Consider the following 22808-nt stretch of genomic DNA (forward strand, 5'->3'; position numbering starts at 1 on the left):
ATCAACGCCTTAAGTATTAAAAGAAAACTAAGCAAATGAGGCTACAGAATAAAAGTGTACAAGTTTTGAAAGCAGAGCATGATTTTTTTCAAGAGTTTTATTTGTGAGTAGAACTTAATGATACAAGAAAGAAAGAAAAAATACAGGACTTTATTCTGCCCAAAAGTGTGTAACCATACCATACATGACTACATTTCATATTGTAATACAAAGAACTAAAAGAACAAACTACAAAATTAGAAATTAAGAGTCATTGCATATGTGGTCAAGATAAATGGAGGGACCTCAGTAAAGAACTGAAACATACAGCAATTAGTCATTTAGTTACGACCCTGCAATAAAACACAATTTAGCAAAATAAGTGTTGTCTGCTTCCTAGTGTACAAGGACATAGAATGTTAGAGCAGAAGCTGAAAGCCATTCGTGCCATGCAGTCCTGCCTGAGTGCTGCTGTCCAGGGGCTCCGGCCCAGTGCCCGCTGCTCCGGCCCACGCCCTGTCACCTTTCCCACGGCCCCAGGGGCCACCTCGACCCCTCTGTTCTCACTTGAACACTGACAGCTCGATTCCACTTCCAGCTGTTCCCCTCCGCCGCTCAAAGCCAGCCCGAGGCATGGGCACCTCCCGGCCCGGCCCGGGCGCGGCTCCAGCCGCTCCACCCGCCCGGCCCTCCGTGCGTTCTGCTGCATGAATGTAAGGCATTAGTTCTCTGCTATTTTACCAATTGCAACATTTAATATCGTCCTAAAAGGTTACATCCGTGTTCTGTGGTGTTACAGACGCTTACTGCGAGTCAGTGTGTTGCCCTCACCCCCACGGGGTGTTGGGGTTTGCCGCTGTTAAACCCAAAATGCAAATTCTGGAAAGCAGAACTGGTCACTGCCCCGCCGGCCCTGGGCCGGGGCACAGCCCCCGCTTTCCAGAGAATTCCACAAGCTTGACCTGCCTGATCTCAAACTACTTTTATAATTAGTGATAGACACGAGCATGGCAATAACTGGGAAATAGTGAACTCAGTGGCAAGAGTGATCTGCCATGCTGCACATTAAACAAACATTTATAGCAAACAGTGAAAATACACCTTTGAGGTTACACGGGATTTCTGTACTCAACCGCTGGCAACACCAACAAAAAGATTTAAAGAAAGGCCAGCTTTTGTAAGTGAAAATATAATTACTATAAAACAAGGTGAAACACTCAGTGTAATGCACTTACATTTTTGTTAGTGGGAAGGAACAAACACAAAAGGCTGCACATGGGGTTCGTGCACAGCAAGGTTGCATGTGAATCAAAGGGATTTTTAAAAGGATGGGAAGAACTGTGCTAAGGCCCAAAACACACCTGCCCATGCTCCACACCACCAGCTTTGACTTCAGCTACTTTTTAATCTTTTCTGACAGCCAAATCACCACATGACTCAGTGAGGCAAGAGCAAAGACAGATTTCCCTTAAACTGCAATTCACTAGAAAGAAAAAGAACAGGCCAAGACTGGGCTCTTGGAACACACAACGTGAGCGGAACACACCACGGACATTTCAATCCTAGACAAAGACTGATTTCACCAGCCAGTTATAAAATAAAACAAAGTGAAAAACACCTTCATTTTGTAACAACAGTGAGAAGGGAGAAAGAGAGGAAGCAATGGAGAGCCTCAAAGCTTGGCCAAACCACAACCTGTACTCACAAGCTTGCAGAAGTTTACGTGTCAGTTCAAGAATTCACCCCCTTGAGAACACCACTGCAAAAGCATCCTCTCTAAAAGTAAAAATTTAAGAAATTTACTTGTGACTTGGAACGGAATATTGGAAAGAACACTTCTTGTGGGTAAGCAATGGGTGGTTTATTTTTAATTGTGAATTTTTTATATTCTTTTGCAAAGCAGTGCAGGCTTTAAATTAAAAATAGTGAATCAATGCCTTCCACATGGAAGTCATTTACATTTGATTACAAACTAGGGATCAGATCTGTGGCAGCTGCTGAACACACAGGATTAGCACCTTTTTGGACACGAGTTTCTGGTTATAACCCTAAACAATCAAGCCATAACTTGAGGGGCTGGTTGGATTAATTGTGGCATTCATTTACATAGTAAGACAAAACACTCAGTACGATCTGGTACATTCTAGTGGTTAATGGATTTTAAAATATGACAGTGTTTCTGCAGTGGGTTGGCCTTTAGGAGTCACTCTTCTTTTTGCTCTTCTTCAGGAAGGAAGGAGTGCGGAACTTCTTTTTCTTTTTCGACGGGGACTTCCCTGGAGATTCATCGCTACCTGCATCAGCTGCTGTCCCCTCCTCAGCTGTTGGTGTTGCTGGCTCTTCAGTGGGTTGGGACTGGGGTTCTTTATTTTCCACTGCAGGCGGTTCCGTTTGGCTTTTGGGCACATCATGGTCACATCTCCCTTCCTCCTTCCCTAAGGGAGGGAAGCCGAGTGCTTCCGAAGGCTCATCGGGGGTGAGATCTGGGAGGGTTTGCTTGAAGGTTGCAGCATCACTGTCATCTCTGTAGGTCTGCTCCTGCCGTGCCTCTGGTGGACGGACAGACAGTGACAGTCAGTTTACAAAAGTGTCCCTGGAGCAGGGCTAGTGAGGCAAGTGGATGGTGAGCGCGCTCTCTAAGAAACTAATATATTAACTTGGCACGAAAGCCTTTGTAATAGGGCTGTTCTCCAGCTTTGGGCACAGAAGAAATAAGATATTCCAAAGTTCTGTTTGTTTTTAAGCTTCTTCACACAGAACAGGTAAAGCTGAATTGCACCAGGAAGAAAGTAACTGTTCAGACCTCGCTCCTGGTTTACTCATGATATTTGCAGGCAACACAATATTTTTGTACAATAAAGCAGGAATTAAACCTACAGCTTTCATTGGCGTTGAGTAGAGTGTTTTGCAATTCCATATTTTATTTTTATTTCTTTTGGAGAGATAAAACTAATCACTGATTTGCAGTGATCCTATACATGCAAATCCATTAATTTCTAAATTGTTGCTTTGCCAATTTATAATCCCAGTGAAGAGATTTTCATAATATTCTTCCATGAGATCTGACAGATATTGCTTCAAAATATAATTTCCTATCACAAAGGCTTCACTTTTTTTTGGCAAGATATGAGTACATATTATGGATTCCTATAAGTAAAATCCATGTAGTTTATCAAATTAAATGAGCTCAGCAGGTTATGCAATACAGCTTGTTTTGTTTATCGTATGTGATGTCAACAGCCAAACTCACCCTGTAAAAGGGAACATGGAGAGTCCAGTGGCAGCTCTGTGTCCAGAGGGGAACTGAACCACTCCTCCCTCACTGTCCCCACTCAGGCTGTGCTTTAGGATGCTCTGTTTAGGGCTCCTCTTTGTGCATGGCCCGAGCAAGGAGCACTGGGGCTGCCTGCCCTGCTCACCGCAGCGTCCCGCTAGCTGTGCCACCTCTCCCCACCGATGTTACGTAAGGAGGAATTCAGAGCAAATTCCAGGCCACGCTCATTGTGAGGCACAAATGAAAGGCAACTATTTTTTCCTCCTTTCAAGATCTTGTTTGTTTTAATTTGAAAAGACTGAAGGATTTCAGAAGAATTTACAGAAAATACTTGACACTTTCACATTTTTCCTATAAAAATGACAGTGTTCTTTTTACTTCTGCCAGATGGGATTAATAATTTTCTGACATATTTTAGAGGGCTCTGTTCTGTGAATACCTGCTAGGAAACAAATATGTTCTGCCTAGAGCACCATGAACTTCTAATAGGTTAAATAAACACCACACACTAGTATCCACTCAGAATGCACAAGTTAGCAGTTTAAAAGTTATAATGCAGGCAGGATTTAAATCAGAGCAAAAAAGAGAAAGCAGTTATGTACAGTACAAGCTGCCTTCTGAAGCTGTAGTTTAGCCTGTCTATGTATGGCAGACACACATTAATAAGAAACACCAGTTACAGTTCTTCACTACCACTACCCTGCTTTTGGATTTGACTTTTCAGGAATTGACTGAAAACATTGCTGAGCTCCTCTCCCTGGGATCCAGTGGCAGGATGTGTGGGAATGGCTCAAAGCTGCAGAGGAGGTTCAGACTGGACTTTGGGAAGCATTTCTTCACTGAGAGGCTGGTCAGACATTGAAATAGGCTTCCTTCTTACTGAGAGCTGCTCAAGGCCCCAGGCCTGTCAGTGTTCAAGAGGCATTAGGACAATTAGCTTTAATTTTTGGTCAGCCATGAATTGGGTCAGGCAGTTGGACTAGATGGTCATAGTAGGTCCCTTCCAAGTCAAAAATATTATATTCTATTCATTAGTCGGCCCAATTTTTAGAACAGGCACCATATTGGACTGTCAGGTTTATTCTAGATGTTTAAAAGACAATTTTGAAGTCTTAAAAAAAGGGTTTAGAGATTCTTCAAATTAAAGAATAGGAAGCTACAGACATTCAAACAGCATTTGCCAGCTGGCTTGAGCATTGAATAAAGATAAATGGGTTTGTAACTCATTAACCCAGGACTGCCATCCTTCCCAGTTTGTCAAGATCCCATCATCCTTAATAAACAGGTTTATGTGATGCTGGAATCAAGCAAACATCTGTTGATCTAGTTTGCTCAGGGCAATATCTAACCAGAATTCAGAAGATTTACAAATTCCACATTCAATTAAGCCAGCACACAACATGTAAATGCCCTGCTACTCTACTGCATGGATTTCAGTAACATAACTAGAAAGCTTTAAAAATATTTTTCTTGCTGCAAAACCTATTTACAGTTTAAGAACTCAGCAGCACCTCAACATTTTAAAAGATTTTTTTTTAAATAATCATGTTTACATCCATGCTCTCCCTTTATTTTTGTATATATACATATACACTGTGGTTTAGGAGTTTAAAGCATAACATCAATACTGGTGTGTGTTTATAATTCACATTATTTGTGAAAATAAATGTTTATGGCTTTGGTTTTGTTTTTTTTTTTTAACACAACAATGTGGACAAACATACAAACTAGGCTATAAATGAGTTAAAAAAACACTTAAATTATTTCAGCTATACTTAAACAAAAAGAATATGATGAATCAAAGTTGAGAAGAGGTTGTATACTGACAACACTGTCATTCAACAGAACCTCCCCCAACCAAAGTCATCGTGATACAAACTTCCAGTTATTCTCTAAAATAAGCTTTGTATGTTTGTCCTGGAAAACTTTTACAACTAGAAGAGTTCATCAAACACAATTCCCTGTTTAAAAGAACTTTCAGGTTTTAGAACTTTATCAGTAACATCACAGGTGTCTACAATATAGTTTGACTTTCACTCCTATGACAAACACACTGACTTTTGGATATAACAGGACATACAAACATCCTTATTCCTTTAAAGTATAATCTGAAGGAGCCCTGCAGAGCCAGCCAAAACAGCTGTAGAGGTTGCTGCCACCAAGTACTTGCTGCTATTCCTTGGCTGGAATTTGAATTCCCTACAGTTAACACAAAACATAGGAGTAGTCCCATATCCATTTCCATGCAGAAGTCTGCTGGGTAAATTTAAATCCATGTCAGTGGATTTTGCTCTGGAATAGATTAGGAACTCTTCCATTTTGTTACCAGGCCCAAGCTGTGTGGGCAGCAGCAAACTATTGGGGCAGAAACTGCCAGGGCTGTTTCAGCTATATCTGCCAGGCAAGTTCAGACTATTCCTTTTTAAACTGAGGAATCGGACACACAGATATGGAAACACGGAAGTTGACTTTCACAGCCTCTCTCCAAAGGGGAGTGTGCTTTAACATGAGATCTGCAACTGCCTGGAATTACATGGAATTGAGAACTAAAGAACTCAACATCTCAACTGAAAAAGCCTGCTTTTTTAAAAAAAAGCAAAACAAAAAAAAAACAACTTAGTAAACAAAGATGCAAGAGTGAAGCAAAGCACAAAAGCAGGTCAGAGTATGGAATGATACTTACTATGGTAACAGGTATTCTTTAGCATATCCATCTCCTGTTTGTAACGCAGCCACAAGAAGAAAAAAGCACAAGTAGAGAATCTATGCATTCATCACAGCCATTGTGTTACGTTAGAAGAATGGTTGCAACCATTCTTGTAGAAAACAGAATGAGATGAAGTAGTGAATGGCAGACTAACAGACAAGTGATATATCCAATGTACAAGGTAAAGGAAACAAGACAATAATTGGATTACACCTGATCAAGATTATAATTTTATCTTTTTTTTAGGAAATTATCAACTTTAACTAGCCCTGCTCACGTTTTAGTTAAAACTATGACATAAGGTGAGCAAATAAGCAAACTTAGATTCAAATTAAATAGAAAAAATATTTACTGAGGTGTAATCCAAGTACAATAATGTTTAAGAAATGTGCAATCAGTGAAGAAGATTTACCAAAGCATCTAGATATGTGTCTGGTTCACCAGCAGACACTATTTCATTTAGTAAGAGCAATTACCTCGCAGAAAATGTACAAAAAGGTAAATCAGTTGAGAAACACCAAGAGATGACAAGGCAATTCTGAAGAGATGGAAATTTGTCTTTATATCAATGCACACTTCTTTATTATTGTCAACGAAACTGTTAAGACTCACAGTTCAGTGGAGTACCTCGTAGGTAGTACAACAATGAAACACAAAAGTCACTGACTGTTATTAGCTCTAGTTCATGTCCTCCATGCACTTACTGGCTCCCCAGCCCCCAGGGAGCACAACGTACCTTCCTCTATTTTAATGGGCGTGCTGGGAGGAGTGCGAGCTGAACTGGGCTCAGGGGGGCTTTTCTCTTTCTGTGGCCTGCCATCTTCTGAAGGCTCTGCAGGGGTAGGCAAAGGGAAATTAAAAAGGCAAATAAAATCTCTCTACATGTAAGAAAACAAGTGTCCTTTTGCTCCATGCACAAAAGATACCAATACATTTTTCGGAATCAAAATTCTGCCAGGATATTAAATAATACCAAAACAAGCAAAAGAAAATTAAGTGATAGTTTGATACTAAGAAAACTGTTCAAGTCACTGTTGTGCTCTGTAGCTCTTTTTGGAGGGTCTTTTTTTTTTTTTCCTTAAGCAGGCAAAAATAATGAAATAATTCAGGAATTGGTTTACGCTGCTGTTATAAAGAAAACTTGTGAGGAAAACCCACAAGGAATATATAAACAAATATGGAGGAGGGGCTATGCTACCAGGCCTACAGAAGATAACACTCTTTTGCTTGCTTTGTATTGCTGAAATTTGGAGTAAACAAAATTGCATCCCAAAAGAAAAGAAGACTGCATAGATAATCAGAAAAACATGCAGTAATTATATGATTCCAACCAGATTTCACAGAGGTTTGAGTATTTGTTATTAGTAAGAAGGGTTCCCTTTGCTTCCAGCTTTGAATAACCCTAGATCCAAAGGAAAACATTAATAGAGTACACCATATATTAGGAACAACACTAAAGTGTTGTTCCATCAGGTTCACCTACACAATTAAAGTGAAATCAGTCCCACAGATGAGAGTCAACTGACAGAATCTCCACATGGGGTAGATAAAGAGGTGGTTCCTTGGATTGCAAGCGCAGCTGTATCATGTTAGTAATACCTGAGGCCTCAGCCAAAAGGTCAGGATCAGACCTTAATGCTTTGATCACTGCAGTATGAAATTCCTTATGGGAGGACTTCTGCCCATCTGGCTCTTCTCCATTTAGATGTGGGATGCTCTGCTGCATGGTCTGACAAGGAACCCATGCAGCAGCAAACTGAACATTATCTAAAGACTTAGGCAGTGATGATACGTCACGATCCTGTAAAGTCTTCGTATCTGCTCCTTGAAAGGTGTTTGATCTCCCTTTCAAATCCAGAGACTTTTTATCTGACGTGTTTTGCTCACTGATGGTCTGATTTCTAAGCACTGCACTCTGCTCCCCAGCTGGTGTCTGTCTCAGTAACACAGTCTCTCCATATTTTGATACCTTATCTAAGAAGGATGTGGCATTGTTACTGAGAGAATAAAGGTATGCAGTTAAACAGGCATGACACACAGCATCCCCCCCCACCCCACCCAGTACTTCATAAACCAAACACAAGGGTTCCTACACTGTGGTCCCAAAAAGCAGCTGCAGGGAACATACACTGCAAAAGAAACAAGCATTTTGGATTCTTGCATCACTCAAATTCAAAACCTCACAACAGATGAGCGTTCTAAGTATCATCCCTTAAAATTATTCAAAAGTAAAGCAGGAGAACCATTTCAGATGCAGCAAACCCCTCTTTTTATAGCACAAATCTGTCATGGGATAATTGAAAAAGTCCATTTTGGTAAAGTCCCCACAAGATGTCATATTTCCAAGCAACAATCAATGTTATTCTGTATCTTCTCCATTCAATGTATTTCTCAAATCCACAAATTTCAATGACTTAAACCTGCAGTGTTGCTGCTACAAAGCATCACCATTCTCTCACCTTAGCCCATGCTCTAGGGCCAAGGGAAACAAAGCAGAACAAAACCAGTACCAAAACACCTTTTTGATGGAAGCTTTCAACTTCCTACCAGCAGGAATAACTGGCCCTACTGCCCAGTTTGTCTATAAGGACAATTTTAGAGTGAGATCTACGCATTTTACAGAACACTCTTAAAACACTTAGATCACACATTTTCTCTCTAATATTAGAGATACTTTTCAAATTTCTAATTCACGCTGGAAAAACTGAAACATAAAAAAGCTGGGTAATTTACCCATGGCCTTTGCAGGTAACCCACCTCTCAAATTACTAAGAAACTTTCTGGTACAACAGCCTATTGCAGAAAAAACACACACAGAGAAACCAACCTTCTGGTCCCTTCTGCTTTCTTTCTACTTCTTTGCGATACTCTTCCAGTTCTCGATCAGTGAGTTTATTGAAGGGATTTGGTCCTGTTGTGCTCACTATGACTTTTGGTTGATATTCTTTCTCAATTATTGCCTTTGATGCAGTCACCAGTTCTCCCTGGCAAAAGAAAATTAAGATACATCTGCAATCAAGCAGTAACTTGCAGAACCTTCAGAGGTATAGAGGCTACAAAGCAACCAAAAACAAAACAAAAACATAACCAGGAAAGTGCTACTTTTTCCTCTTTTAGATTAAAAAAAAATCTATTGCAGATTTTTTTTTTTTTAATGTGATTCACAGGAGGTTAATATAAAGGAGAAAACAAGTCTCCACCAGGGAATATCTACCATTAAGCAGTAAATCAAACAGCAGCCAAACAGTCTAGCTGAATTATATTTAAAGTCACAAAAGTTTATCAAGTTTCTTTTTCTCACCACAAAAGAAACATGATACCAGGCCCACCTGCATGGCAGTCTGGGCACAGAATACTCGTAAAGGGTCAAGAACTCAGCTCATGGGTATTTTTGTTTGTTTTGCTTTGGGTTTTTATTATTATTTTGCTTTGGGTTTTTGTTTTGCTTTCTATTTTTTTAATAACAGAAAAGCTATTTCTTGCAGCTACTACAATACACCTAACAGATGTTATAGTAAAAAGCCATCTTGTATATGTTCTGTATACACCAGATTAACAGCTTATTACAAGCCATTTAAAAATAATTAAGGTTAACTGTAATCAGATACAAGTTAGCATATTTACATCTATAACATTTGTCATATAAGCCAGATAAAAAGTTATACAAATAAAAATATAACAAGCAATTCTAAGTACAGTAGTTCTGGTGGACAAAAGCAGCTGCATCAGAGATTCTCTAATGTTAAAGTTTTTCATTTTTCTTCTCTCATCCTATGGTAAAGGCTACAGCCACTGGATTTTCATTGTCTCAGGTACGAAAATGCTTGCCTGGAGATAGCTGCTCTGTCTCTCACATGACTTGTCTAAGCATTTGGGTTTTTCCACTGGATACACAGAACTCTAGTACTAGTTTGTTAATGACTGATGTGTCAGCTGTGCCCCATGTCATGGTGACACCCAAACTGTCTTCATTACGAAAAAAAGAGATATTTGAACTCCATTACCCAAGAGGTATGGGCTACTGATTGACCCAAGTCACCTCCATATTCAATGTTGCCTACATCAATATTTAGAAGAAAGCATTAGAAAGCACACTTCAAAAATATGCAGTGCCTGAAGAGAGAGAAACATTCCATCCCATGTCCACACTTCACAGACAAGCACAGGATGGCCACTGTAAAACTGATGATGCAAATAGACAGAATGCTGCTCTGGACAGCAAGAGCTGCTTTGGACAAGCTGTCAGCACAAAGAGGTGACAGACAAGGATGTCTGGATGGAAGGAGGACAAGAGCAGTTCTCAAAGTCTGATTAGAGATCTCCAGAAACCTAGAGCAATCCAGGGAGGTAAGATGGATGTTAGAATCTATGCTGCTCTTCAGGAAGCAACCACCAGAGAACAAACAGTGTAACACTAAACCTTCACTGCAAGAATGGAATGTTCCTGAAAGGAACTGCAGGAGAGAAACATCTCTAAAACATTACAGATCACTTCCAGTTCCTCATAAAATAAGAGGAAAATTCATTCTATATGCAGAATGTCAGTAGAATGTCAAAAGCCTTTTCTCAAGGCATATCCATGAAGCATTGATTTGACAGTAACAGCTTTTCACAAAAGATAATGCATAAAAGGGTCAGAGAAACATCAACCTTTGTACAAATCCTAATTGTTTTGTAGAAAATTCAAAACACCCTTAAAATGACAGGTCTCAGCTTTGAATGATGGCAGAAAACTGATGCCCATGGAAATTTTCTATTTCCCTTTCTGTCTTTGCCCACACTTCAAACCAAGTCCATAGTTTTAACTGAAACTCAGCATAAGCAGCAGGACCTTGTAAAGCACCGATCTCAGGCAGAGTTTCTAGAGTTTACTGGGAACAAGAGAGGAACAAGACACAGTACCCATTAGTATCCCTGGAATTTCTAAGAATCTCTTTGAATGTTGCAAATTAAATCCAGAATCACTGGGTAGAACAATTTCTAATGAAGCAGAATGTCCCTGAATGCCTGTAGATTTAATGGTGGCAAACAGCAAGACAGGCAGTTTGCAGATGCCTGGTGCACTGGCATGACGTGTTCTCCCACTTAGGAGAGTACCTTTGTTAAATACTGGGAACAAAAGCAACAAATCAAGCTTATCACATTTACTAGACTGAAAAAAAACCAAAAAAACAAACCAAAATTAAACCCTCACAAAAACCACTCACAATCAATGCAAACAGTATTTGTATTTGCTGAGTAGCTTTGACCCAAGACAAGCAGCATTGAAAAGATCAGAGGCAACAATGCTGGATCATAAAAGCAGAAAAATTATACAAGAGATCAGAAAGGAAAACTTATTTTATTTTAAAAAACTTTTTTTTTAAATCCAGTTTTATTCAGTATCAACAATACTGAAGCTGTTCAAAGGTCACCATGAAAACAATACTGGTAGAGGGACTGAGTCCATGTGGGAAATAAATTCTAGTAATATGTTAATAAGTTCTGCAATATGGTTACTCTATACCAGTATGATTACTCTAAACCATCATTGCTTCTAAATCAATAAGCAGATATGTTTTACTTCACAGAACAGGCCACAGAACAGCCTTCTATGAATTCAAATAAAAATATACAACACAAAATGAAACAAAGGACAGAAAGAAAACAAGTATAAAGGACTAAAAAGACAGCATAGAACATATTTCCAATGGTTAAATGTGACACTAAAATAGACAAGACTTTGCAGAGCATGACGATGCCATTCAGAGATTCCTAAGAATGTTCAGAAAAACTGAACAAGAAAATTGGTCTGGAGTTACTTCCAGTACTAAAGAGCCTGTAGAGAGGGAATAAATTCTCATAGACTCACACTCCATTTCAACATAAAATGACATGAAAAAAATTGATGTTCTAGTGATCTCATTGAGATTAGGTTGATCCTAGTATAACTTTGATGATGATTCCAAAAGTATTTAGATGACTATTTGAAATTTGATCACATGTATGCACTCAAATATCAACAGCATTTTGTCCACTGTAAGAAACACTGGATAGGTTATATTGATGAAGAGAAAGCATTTTCACTCTCTGAGGGCACACACAAAGACACAAAGGGAAAGCCATTTATAGCTAATGATATGCAATTTGCCTTCATATTAAACATGGACTTCATACTTCCTACATGAAATTTAGATAATTAAGTAATTTTGTAACTTCTAGACCAAACCTGGCTTTTAGGGAAAAATTCAAAAGGACCATTATTTAACAGGCAAGCACTTCACCTTTTTCTCAGGGACAAATATGACCAAAACTGGCACTTTATATATGCCAATTCTTCTTTCAATCAGACAGGAGGTTCATAATAATGGTCTAAGTTAACAATTGCTCCTAACACAATCTGACATTAATGCAGTGCCTTTATCCAAAACACCAAGATTCCTGAGGTACTGTTCATGTAGAAGTCACCACTCAAACTCAGTGCCACCTCTGGGGCAGCACTGAGAGGGTCTGGATTAAGAACAAAGCCACAGAATTTCCATTCTAAAGGAAGAGACCCAAAATGGGTGACTCTCCTTCTATTTAAAATGACTGAAAATTCTTGTGAATTTATTTTCTTATGAGACTGCAGAATGGTTGTTGGTAAGAATTCCCTGTCAATCAGCCAAGACTGCAGCAGAAGCTTGGTTAACCAAGTCTGACCAGGGATAAAATTACATGATGCACAAGGAGGTTGTGTTGCAACATGGCCAGGACTTCTCAGAACATGGATAAAGCAAGCAACAAGGCAAGATGGAGTATTCACTGCTGCAGCCATAGGCACAGGAGCTCAAAGCAGTACATGCACTCTGTACACAAGGAGGCATTTCTTCATCCAAAATAGTGTGCATTAATATTCTATATAAATCTCAACATTAACTGAAAACATAATACACTCTGTTACTGCAATTACATGAAACTTTTTACATTAATTGTCATTGAGTGTCAAAGAATTTGTCAACTGAAAACTTCTAATTGTCTGGTACCTAAAAGTGCCTAAGTCCTTGATGTACAGGATTCTTCAGTTTCATTTAAATTTTCAGGTGAGGTTTGTGTGGGCATCATAAGATTGCTTACACTTCCTTTTACACTTCCTTTGTTCCACAAAACACAATTGTTTTATGGCAGAACCTTTCAAGGAAATTTCTCTGGTGGTTGTCTTTTGTTGCTGTTATTTTTGGGTTCATTGGATTTGCTGGTTTGGGTAACATTTTTTTAGAAGGAGGTTGTTTAGTTTGGGGTTTTTTTGCTTGTTTTGGTTTTGTTTCTTGGGTTGTGGTTTTTTTTTTTCCCCAAACAGGAAATTATTAAGCATTTGGGTCACAATCCATGTTAAAATAATAAAGATTATTAAATAGGCCACTTCTATTTCATAATTACTCCTGTTATTTACATTGTGATCTAATTTTGCACACTATTTCAGGAAGAAAGCACTTTCATGATACCACAAAAATATGAAACAATTTGGACATCTAAACCCTAACAGGATATTACTAGACAAAATCACTTAACCAATAAACCATTTGCTGGTTCTCTGCCATCTGTGAAAATACATGTAAACTATCTGACTACTTTTATATAAAAGCTATGTCACTGTTTGAACATAATACTTGAAATATATCACCAATAAAAAAGACCTGTGCTGTGATAATTATCATAAAAGTAATTTTTCACTTTGAACGTATTATTAAGTGGAAAATAAAAGCCATGCACTGCCTGAAAGAATTTGGCTTTATTTTACTTTTTGTCTTAAACCCATAAATGGTGTTTTATTATTTTTCCTTTCAGAATACAGACAAAACAAACTGCAATGTGAAAAATATGACCATCATATTCTCAGTAAGACCCAAGTATCTATAACACAAACTGGCTCGTTACACTTTAGAAAGTCATAAAACCACAAGGTTTCCAACAATGGTGCAATGCAAAGTATTCTGTATTTTTTTCATGCAAAAGCTATTTTGTTAATGAGGTGTTTTAGGCACAACCTAAAACAAGATTTAAGAATCTTTTAGGTAAAACACTGGAGCAGAGGAGGCACTGATGCTTATTTACACACTGTGCTTCCACACTAGATGTGCTCTACAAAATGTTATTTGCAGTGTGCACTGCTCCATTCAGTCAGCCCCAAGGCCTGCCCTCCCCAACACCTCTTGAACTTATTCTGTGGTTAATGGATATTATGCAAGCACAAACATGACAACAAGTGTGGAAGCAAATCAGTTTTGCATGTGTGGGGCATTACTTAGCAACTCTTGTAGCTAACTGCAGGAAGTATGAAGGAAGCCAAGTGTCCAGCGCTCTGGGATCAAGAGTTGACAGTGTTTGTCACATAACACACACAGAATCCTCAGAATTACACTGATGTAACCAGGCCGAGATTAAGTTAAATCTAAATTGATCTCAGAATAATTCAACACTAACAGCATGCATAAAGAAAACCTCTATATTCAGGACCTGATCAGCACCTTAACACTGAAAGTGTTTCCTCACCAGCTTCTACAGACAAAGATCAAGATCCTTAAGAAACTCTTAACAGAGTAAAGTAACTGTTTGCATCATGGCATACACATAATTTGAAGATCCATCTATTTTCATTTTTTAAAGTTTTCTAGCCAAATCATTTCTTACAGAGGAAAAAGGTCAGGGTAAGGAGAGGTTAAAGGAAGGGTGAACAACAGTATTTAGAGCAGTATGACAGGGCAGTACCTTTCTAACAGACAGAGATTTAGCGGGACTAAAGGCCTGCTCTGTGAGATCGAGCCCTTCAATAGATTCCGTACAGTCTGAGAGGGGAGCATCCTGCAACAGTAAATTGAGTAAACAGAGCAAACCGAGCCCGGGCTTTACAACATCAACCAAAAGCACTGTGATGCTTGCTAAAACATGCAAAGAAACAGTAACTGTAGATGAAATTGCATATGACAATGAATTGACATGCACACAATGTGACACCCAACATGAATAATGCTGTGGTCATGATAAGACTTGCCAATCTTTAAAAAGTATTATCAGAAAATACTTATCTGGGCAGTTGAAAGCACTTGGATATAAAAAGCTTTATTCAGCTATACAGTATAACTGTACAGCTCCAATTCTTACTTTACTTGAAGCTATGATTTTTAGTCTTTTGTATATCCAGATATACTGCTTTTAAGTTTCATTGATGTAATAGCTTTTTTCCCAAACTGCTCTTCAAATAAAATATTATGAAGCATGAAATCCCACATTTAACACTAAACGCTACTGCCCCACAGTGAGCCTGGTGTGCCCAGTATTAATCCTTCAAGATACATCAACTCAGAAATCAAACAAACAGGAAGCTGTCACAAAGCCCAACTAGTTTTGAACAAGAATGTAACCCATATAAATAAGGCTTCTGAATCTCATGCATTACCATTCAGCAAAAAAACCAAGAAGCATCCTCCACAGACATGCTTGGGCTACATGGCTGAAGCCTCTAGATTTCTGACCCTGAGCACTCTTGCAAAGACAATGGTGTTACCTCTAAGACTTACCTTATAAACAGTTACTCTCTGCCAATTAAAGAATAATTTCATAGTGATATATTAGGTGAAAGCAGAGGATATTACAGATTAAGCTAATAGTTTTAGGAATTGAATACTCTCACCTGTACGAGGCTCCTGTCCACAACTACCCCAGAAAGAACCTGTGACTGAGGGCCTGCTGTTTTAATATCCTGCAAATTTTGCTCCCGGATCTGTAAAGAAAAGCAGCAGAATGAACAACAATCACATGAACAACAGAGGAAAGTTGATCACATTTTTGTATTTGAAAAAGGGTTGAGTGAACCTGCCATCAGGCAACCACCAGTGCTAACTGCTGTGGCCACAGGGCTGTCAAATGAAGCTGAGCTTATAAACACCATTTGGAACGTAAATGTTCAGGTTCCTGGCTGTTTCCTCACATTTATCAGAATTTAGTCTTTAACCACCATCAAAGTTGTTGTCCTTTGCTTTTTAGTATTAGGTCATGGCAAAACAGATAACAGACAACTCCAATTTGGAAAAGTGAGGAGAAACAGAAATATTACCTCTGTACTTTTCTGTCTATTCTACCTGACCAGTCAGTTGTGGGATGCTGTCATTAGCCATTAGTTACTGACATGGCACCACAATATCATCTTCATATAGAAGTTACTGTAAAACACTGCATAACTTTCATTTCTGCATCTAGTCAGGATCATATCCTCAAAAGGACATATAAATAATTTCTGTGGATAAACTGACACTCTGGAATAGTTCTCAAGAACAACCATTTTGCTGCATCCTAAATACCTCCCAGTTATTTCAATACAGAAAATGGGGACAGAAATCAGATCTCTGAACCTAGGTATTGTCTATTTAAATTAGATATCCATCAGTGGTAAAGAATTCATAACTGACTCAAAACTTATTTCTAAAATATTCTGGTTCTTATTCCAAGATAAATTAAGAAAAGCATACATCTTAAAAGTCCTCTACTTTACAACTAAAAAGGGCATTGACTTCATAAAAAATATATGCATACAAATGCACAAACAAGAAGTATTATTAATACTTGGTATCTCAGAAAGCACAAGGCTCCCCCATCTTTTTCACTTGTTTCTAATTTACTACCCTTCTCATCACTGAGAAAGTATAAAATTTGAAGACTTATTCTCTTAGTCATTCAAGTTTTTAATAAAGCAACATTTGTGTTTGAAACACAAATAAACTGCTTGGAAATTTCATAGTAACTCTTATTTCAGGTAGTTATTATTTTACAGTGCCAAGCACAAGTTCTGTTAGCCATATACAAATTATTTTTGATTGCTGCACACAGCCTTTCTTTGACAGAATGCTAACTCTCATGTACCATGTGGCCATCAGTTAGAGGTATCAAAACAATTCAGAACAAGTTAAATATTAACAAGATACCAGGGCATATTTTAGAGGTATCAAAACCATCCAGAACAAGTTAAATATTAACAAGATACCAGGGCATATTTTATACTGTAAAAGAAATAAAGTGAAAAAACCATTCAGTGCTTTCCTGCTTGTAGATTGGACAAGAAAATCTGAAATTCAAAACCAGGAAAATTAACTGCAAGCTCATTTCAAAAAGGCTAACTTGCAGTTCCAAAGACAAAAAAGGAGGTCTGCAACAATCACAGCATATTAAAATACAGTACACTGAAATATGGAGAGAAATCTATAGACTACTTTGTCTAGGTCACAAAATTCCATCTGGTATTACCAAAACAGGAAAACAGGTCACTAATGTAAAATTATGATCTCAGGGTACAGAATTACTACCATAAACTCAGGACCGGATGTTTCAGAGGTACCCAGCAATTGGTCTAAGAAAAATTAGTCTTAGAAAAACATCTTCATATGGTGAACAGAAATACCAGCTTTTTCCAAGAGGAGTTCAGGACACTTAGGAATTTTTTCATTATTGAGTTATAAAAGGAAAGGACAACACCAGAACTGTGTTACTGAGCCCCCAAAATGTCATTATAGCAAAGTAAGTTCGTTCATTACAAGTACGCAACTTAATTGTAGTGATGACCAAAAAAAATTATTTTAGTGCTATTACAAACCTTGTTCCTCATTTCTTGGACCTCCTTTGGATTGGTGTTCAGTGGAACAAACAGATTAGGGACAGCAGAGGTGGCAGTTCTATGTCCATCCTCTTTAGTCCACTGTAACATCAAGAACAGTTGCAGAGTCAGAACTGCTGTAATGGCTACGGACACTCAGAGCAGCAAAGTCACATCACAGTTGATCATGCATCATACAGAGCAGAGAACTGAACCAATGATTGCATTCTTCTATTCATTCCTAGGACTGAGTTGCTTTCTTCTTCAGTAATATAAACTGTACCTTTGGATACATTTTCAGAGATCAGAACCATTCTATCAAGTCAGGTTAGTAACAACAACTAGAGAACCAGTTGACTTGCAAATAACTTTCACCCAAAACAATGCCATTCCTATGTGCAGTTCAGGGATTATGAAGACTGAGGGTTTTTAAGCTGGTTTTCTGTGCACTTGACCACACTGACAGCTGCAGTGTTTTGTGCTTCTAAAAAACACCTACTTCTCACTTTATGAATAGATATATTAAGACAGGACTAGGAAAATGCCAATATAATTACTTATATTTAAGGCAGTTTTATTAAGACATTTCTCAATGAGTTCACACTTGTTTAAAAAGGACACTATTCCTTACCCAAACAGAAGTACAGCAAGATCTAAGGCATGAGCTTTAAGACCCTGTTACTGCCATTTTCATTTTCTGCACTGGGTGTTTTTACAAAATAACACAAGAGAGACACAGAGATCATTGATTCAATCCTCTGGTACCCAACAAACATCAAAGCAAACTTAAAGCATAAGATGACAGAAGTATGAAAAGCAATGTGATGTCACTATCCAGGTTTAGTGAATGATTCTGTACTTGAAGCAGGAGTGGGCATCACCAAAGTTTTGCATTAAAATAAGCTACTTCAGCAAAATGATATTACCAGAATTAATTTCTGCACAAACAAAGAGCTGTACCAGCACAGCAACCTAAAGGAACAGTTTGGTGATGTCAAATATTTTATAACTCATAGCTCAGAAGGTTACAAAAATATCCCAAACACAAGCTTTAAGCGCTTCATGGGCTCTTCATAGATGGTTGCTTTATTTGATCTGTGCATTTAGTATGGAGTACTGCTTCATTTGATGCACAACTACCTCTTTATCTTGATATATTTACTTTGTACAATGTCCTAATTTCCGATCACTATTACATAGAAAATGCACCGAACAGTAAAGCAAACCTGCTTATAGAGCAAATGCTATGCATTTTTTCCTGAGTAACTTCAAGAAATAATAAGATAGCCAGAAACTGTCAGACTTCAGAAAGCAACAGAATTTTAAAATGTTTTGCAACTGTAAAGTAAAAAATGGAATGAACATGGAGCTGTGAAATACTCACTGATGATTATCTTCTCAGATAAAAACTACTCCAGCTTTTTATTAAAGATAGTTTTTAGTCAAAACATATATATATATATATAAACAACCTCAATATAACAAGCCACTTTTTCTTTAGGTTAATAGCAAGCATTAAAAAATTTAAATACACGAACCTTTTATACTGTATGAAATTATCTATTGCTTCAGTATATCATTAAACCAGTCTAATTTGTGACCAAGAATTTTGCTTCAGTCTTTCATTGATAATTTCAAATATGAAATACTATCTACTCTGTGAGCTGATGGTGAAAAGCACAAACTGTTCCAAACATATACATAGCTTTAAGCTATGGTAAAACTATTTGATCAAGGTAAATCTGCATCACTACAGATGAATATAACAAAACCACATCTCATCAAAGTAAATCTATAATCAGGGTTAAATGATAATTTAGCTTAGTTGATAGTACAAACAACGAATGTATTTATTAATTTCTTAAACCAAAAAGAACACCACAAAAATACCACAGAGAGAGCACCTCTGGTTTTTTCGGGACTTTCTACATGTTTACACTATGTATTTTAGCATACATATTGTCCAAGGAATCATTTCATAAAAGTATTCAAAATATAGAGAACCCTGAGCGTATTTAGAGGTGCAGCAAAGTTTTGTAGGGATAAATAAAAATTAAGGTGTTCTGGAAAAAAATAATGTGGTGGGTTTTTTCCAAGACTACTAGTTTTCTATTTTTAAGACTCACCTGTAACCATACTACTGCTATACACAGTACCACTACCAAAGCACTACTGAACTCCTGTGGCTGAGCTGGAGGTCAACCATTACAAAAGGCTGCATCCGTGCAAATCCCTACCTTCAGTTCAGTCACTCTGTATACGCCCAAGAAAATACCAAACCCACAGTTACACACCAACAGCTAATGATGTCCATTTGAAAGCAGTTGATACTTTTGCTTTTCAATTAACATATCTTTCAGTGCAAAATTTAACTGTAAGCAGCATTGATAAACAAAAGAAAAGCACCGGTTGCAGAATCTATCGATTAGTGCCTGCTGATGGCCTGAGCTGCACTTTAGTCATGCCGCACCCAGCTGATACTTTAGGAAAGACTTTCCACTTATGGCCATCTACTTACATGCAACACTACATGCAGAAGGCAGCTGGTTGTGAACACACTCAGAGGCTTTGGGGTAGACAAAAGTGTAGTAAACAGGACAGGAAAAGGAGCTGAGAAACTAGACAAGAAAAACTGCTTAAGCGGGAAAAAAGATTTAAATACTTTGAAATGAATTCTACCCTCTCATAGAGAAGATTGCAAATACCTTGCAGATTAAGTTGGTACACATTACAGAAGGTAGTTACTTGATTTTTTTCTTATATACTTGTACAAAAGTACATTTAATTGTTAGTTTGATTTTGAACTGAAAAGCTTTCATGCAGAGAGAATTAGTAGCTCCCTAACATAGCTGTCCTTAATGAAACCATTGAAATGCAGAACCTATTTAGTCAAAACTATAATTCAATGTTTGGTCAATAGCTTGGAAAGACAGAAAAAAACTAAAAGCTCCAAAGTCTTAAGCAGTTTTAAGTATTAATAAGCAAGATGATTTTTACAGGTCACATCTAATCAAATACAAATTAAGCGGTTAGTAAAACACATTTAATTTTTTTTAATATAAGAAAGAAGAAAATAATTAGCAGAGTTATCTTTTCTTCCCAAAGCCTCTAAGTGCCAGCCACCGCAAGTTGCTCTACATCATCTAACTATGAACAGTAAGGTAGGCACAGACCAAGCAGTTGGTAATACAGCTTGGCACGCAGACACCGGACGAGAGAGACTGCAGCAAGGGTTTCACGTGATCGTGTGTAATGTTCGTCCACACCTTAGTCTTCGACTTGGGACTGCTGCCATTCTGCCCTTCTTCAGAAGCATCATCCCCTCGGCCAGAGTTCAGCCACCTTGTCTTCTCTCGCTGCTGTTTCTGAAAACTGTGTCTGAGGGGGGAGGAAATGCCTGATTCGCCATCACTAGTAAAGGAGTAACCTGTGACACTAGCTGGAATCTCAACATCGCTGTACTTTTTAGATTTCTCTCTCAGAGCAGGGCATCGATATGGGTAGCCGGTTCTGTAACCCTGGAGAAGGAGAGCAGCAGAATTAGTCTTCTGTATCTCCAAGTTTTTCAACAGACAACTGAAATGTCACTGATACCCTTAACTGTGAAAACCATTCTACAGCGCCTCTTCTATACATGGCTGCTCACCTGTTATGACAGCCATGTCAAAGGGGATGACGCACAGAAGTGAGGCTGCATTAGCATCCTTTCCAATCTAAGTAACTTCTGAATCACTAATTTAAGAGAGTCACCATTTTTGGTAGATCAAACATAAAAAACATTGTATTAAGCTTTTATGAAGAATTCCCAGTAGTCCTGCAAAAACCATTGAGGTGACTGAGAAGGTCATCAAGAGCAGTGCTACGGGTCTGCTTCGTCTCATAGTCGAGCAAAAAATTTACCACCTGTATTTTAATATGATAACACATTTTAAAAAATCCTTTTTCTAGATTTCCTTAGGAAGGGGGAAAAATGTACATTAGTGCTTCCTGCTGTTTTTCATAGAATTTTCAAGTATTTGTTCAAGTCTCTGGAGTTGGATTTAAGTCCAAATGCAGAATCATAACTTTTCTTTGTACTACAGTCCAGCTACTCATTTACACTTTATAAAAAACTGTAATCAAAGATATCAACTGTTTCTCTAAATCAAAGACATGAAGAAGCACCCCTATGAGAGGGTAGATAAAAAAATCTTTACTGTGTTTTACATCTAGAAATCAACATACAATACACAAGGGAATGCTCCAAGAATGCTACTTTTATGTCATTATTCATTCCTCCCCCTAATCTTATGTTGTTTCACTCTCCCACTTCCTCTGAACTGTGTTTTGTACCACCTTTAACCTTCCTTATTCACATTAGTCATGTGTGTGCACACTGTTTTTCATATTACGCTCAGTATTTAACATACAAGAAGGACATTTAACAGTTTCTTTAAGAAGTTTCCACTAGCAAAATATTTTCAAAATGGCTCAAAGGAAAAGTGTGGAATAGCTTAGTTCCCAAAGCACTCAAATTCTATCAAGCCAGCTGTAAAGAAACATCAGCCCCAACTATGCAGACGTAGCCTTCTATAGAGATTTCATGCATTAAGCACTGCTTAGGCCTTTCTTGGGTTCTGCTCCAACTTTTAATGATCAAAACAAATCTTGAGTAATGATCTACCACCTAATATAATTAACTACCCAATACAATATGTGGTTAATCATAATATTAAGGGTCTGTATTGTTTGACTGAAAGCTCCTTCCTATTCCTACATTCCTACTGAGTACAATGCCATTTCCTTTATGATGCTGCTTTCCATGTGCAGTAAGAAACATAAAACTGGTATTTTCTAGAGAAACTGTAATCTACCAAAGATACCAGTCAGATACAACAAGTCTGCTGTTCCCAGCCATGTATTTCCCATTGAAGCTGGACAGTAAATGTTGGTATCTGGTCATTCATTACAGATGGGTACTTACTGGAAACCATTGTATCTGAAGGCTTTTATTTATGTAAAGCCTGTCTTTTAAACTCTTCTAGGGACTAGCAGAATCTTAGTCAAATTATGCTGGACCTCACACCTAATCAGACATAAACAATTTTGCACATTTTGGGAGGGGATGGAAAAGAGAGGAAAATACAGATTGAGTGCAAGCACCACAGTACTCTAATTTGGAATAGCCAAATCCCTCAAAGAGCTCCTCTGATCTCACCAATAACAATCAGATCACGAATAAGAAGTAAATCTGGTGCCTGTACAAC

General features: G+C 38.0%; 1 protein-coding gene across 7 annotated transcripts in view; it reads right to left on the bottom strand.

The window, feature by feature from the left end:
• Positions 1-130: 130 nt before the first annotated feature.
• ADD1 (adducin 1) overlaps positions 131-22808 on the bottom strand; it is a 62942-nt gene continuing 40264 nt past the window's right edge. For 3 of the 7 annotated variants that reach the window (XM_041403140.1, XM_041403138.1, XM_041403139.1), the window contains 6 exons: positions 20736-21080; positions 17563-17664; positions 15610-15699; positions 8788-8944; positions 6697-6792; positions 131-2528 (listed from right to left, as the gene is read on the bottom strand). In XM_041403140.1, coding sequence (XP_041259074.1) covers positions 2176-2528; positions 6697-6792; positions 8788-8944; positions 15610-15699; positions 17563-17664; positions 20736-21080 — 1143 coding nt within the window. In that variant the 3' untranslated portion in view covers positions 131-2175. Of the gene's footprint in view, positions 2529-5935; positions 5971-6696; positions 6793-7559; positions 7935-8787; positions 8945-14687; positions 14781-15609; positions 15700-17562; positions 17665-20735; positions 21081-22808 lie in introns of those variants that run through there. The other 4 variants (XM_041403144.1, XM_041403143.1, XM_041403141.1 and 1 more) reach the window with 4 other exon arrangements.

The sequence above is a fragment of the Onychostruthus taczanowskii genome, unplaced genomic scaffold (genome assembly GCF_017590055.1).
Source record: "Onychostruthus taczanowskii isolate IOZ18803 unplaced genomic scaffold, ASM1759005v1 scaffold2, whole genome shotgun sequence".
Classification (NCBI taxonomy): domain Eukaryota; kingdom Metazoa; phylum Chordata; class Aves; order Passeriformes; family Passeridae; genus Onychostruthus; species Onychostruthus taczanowskii.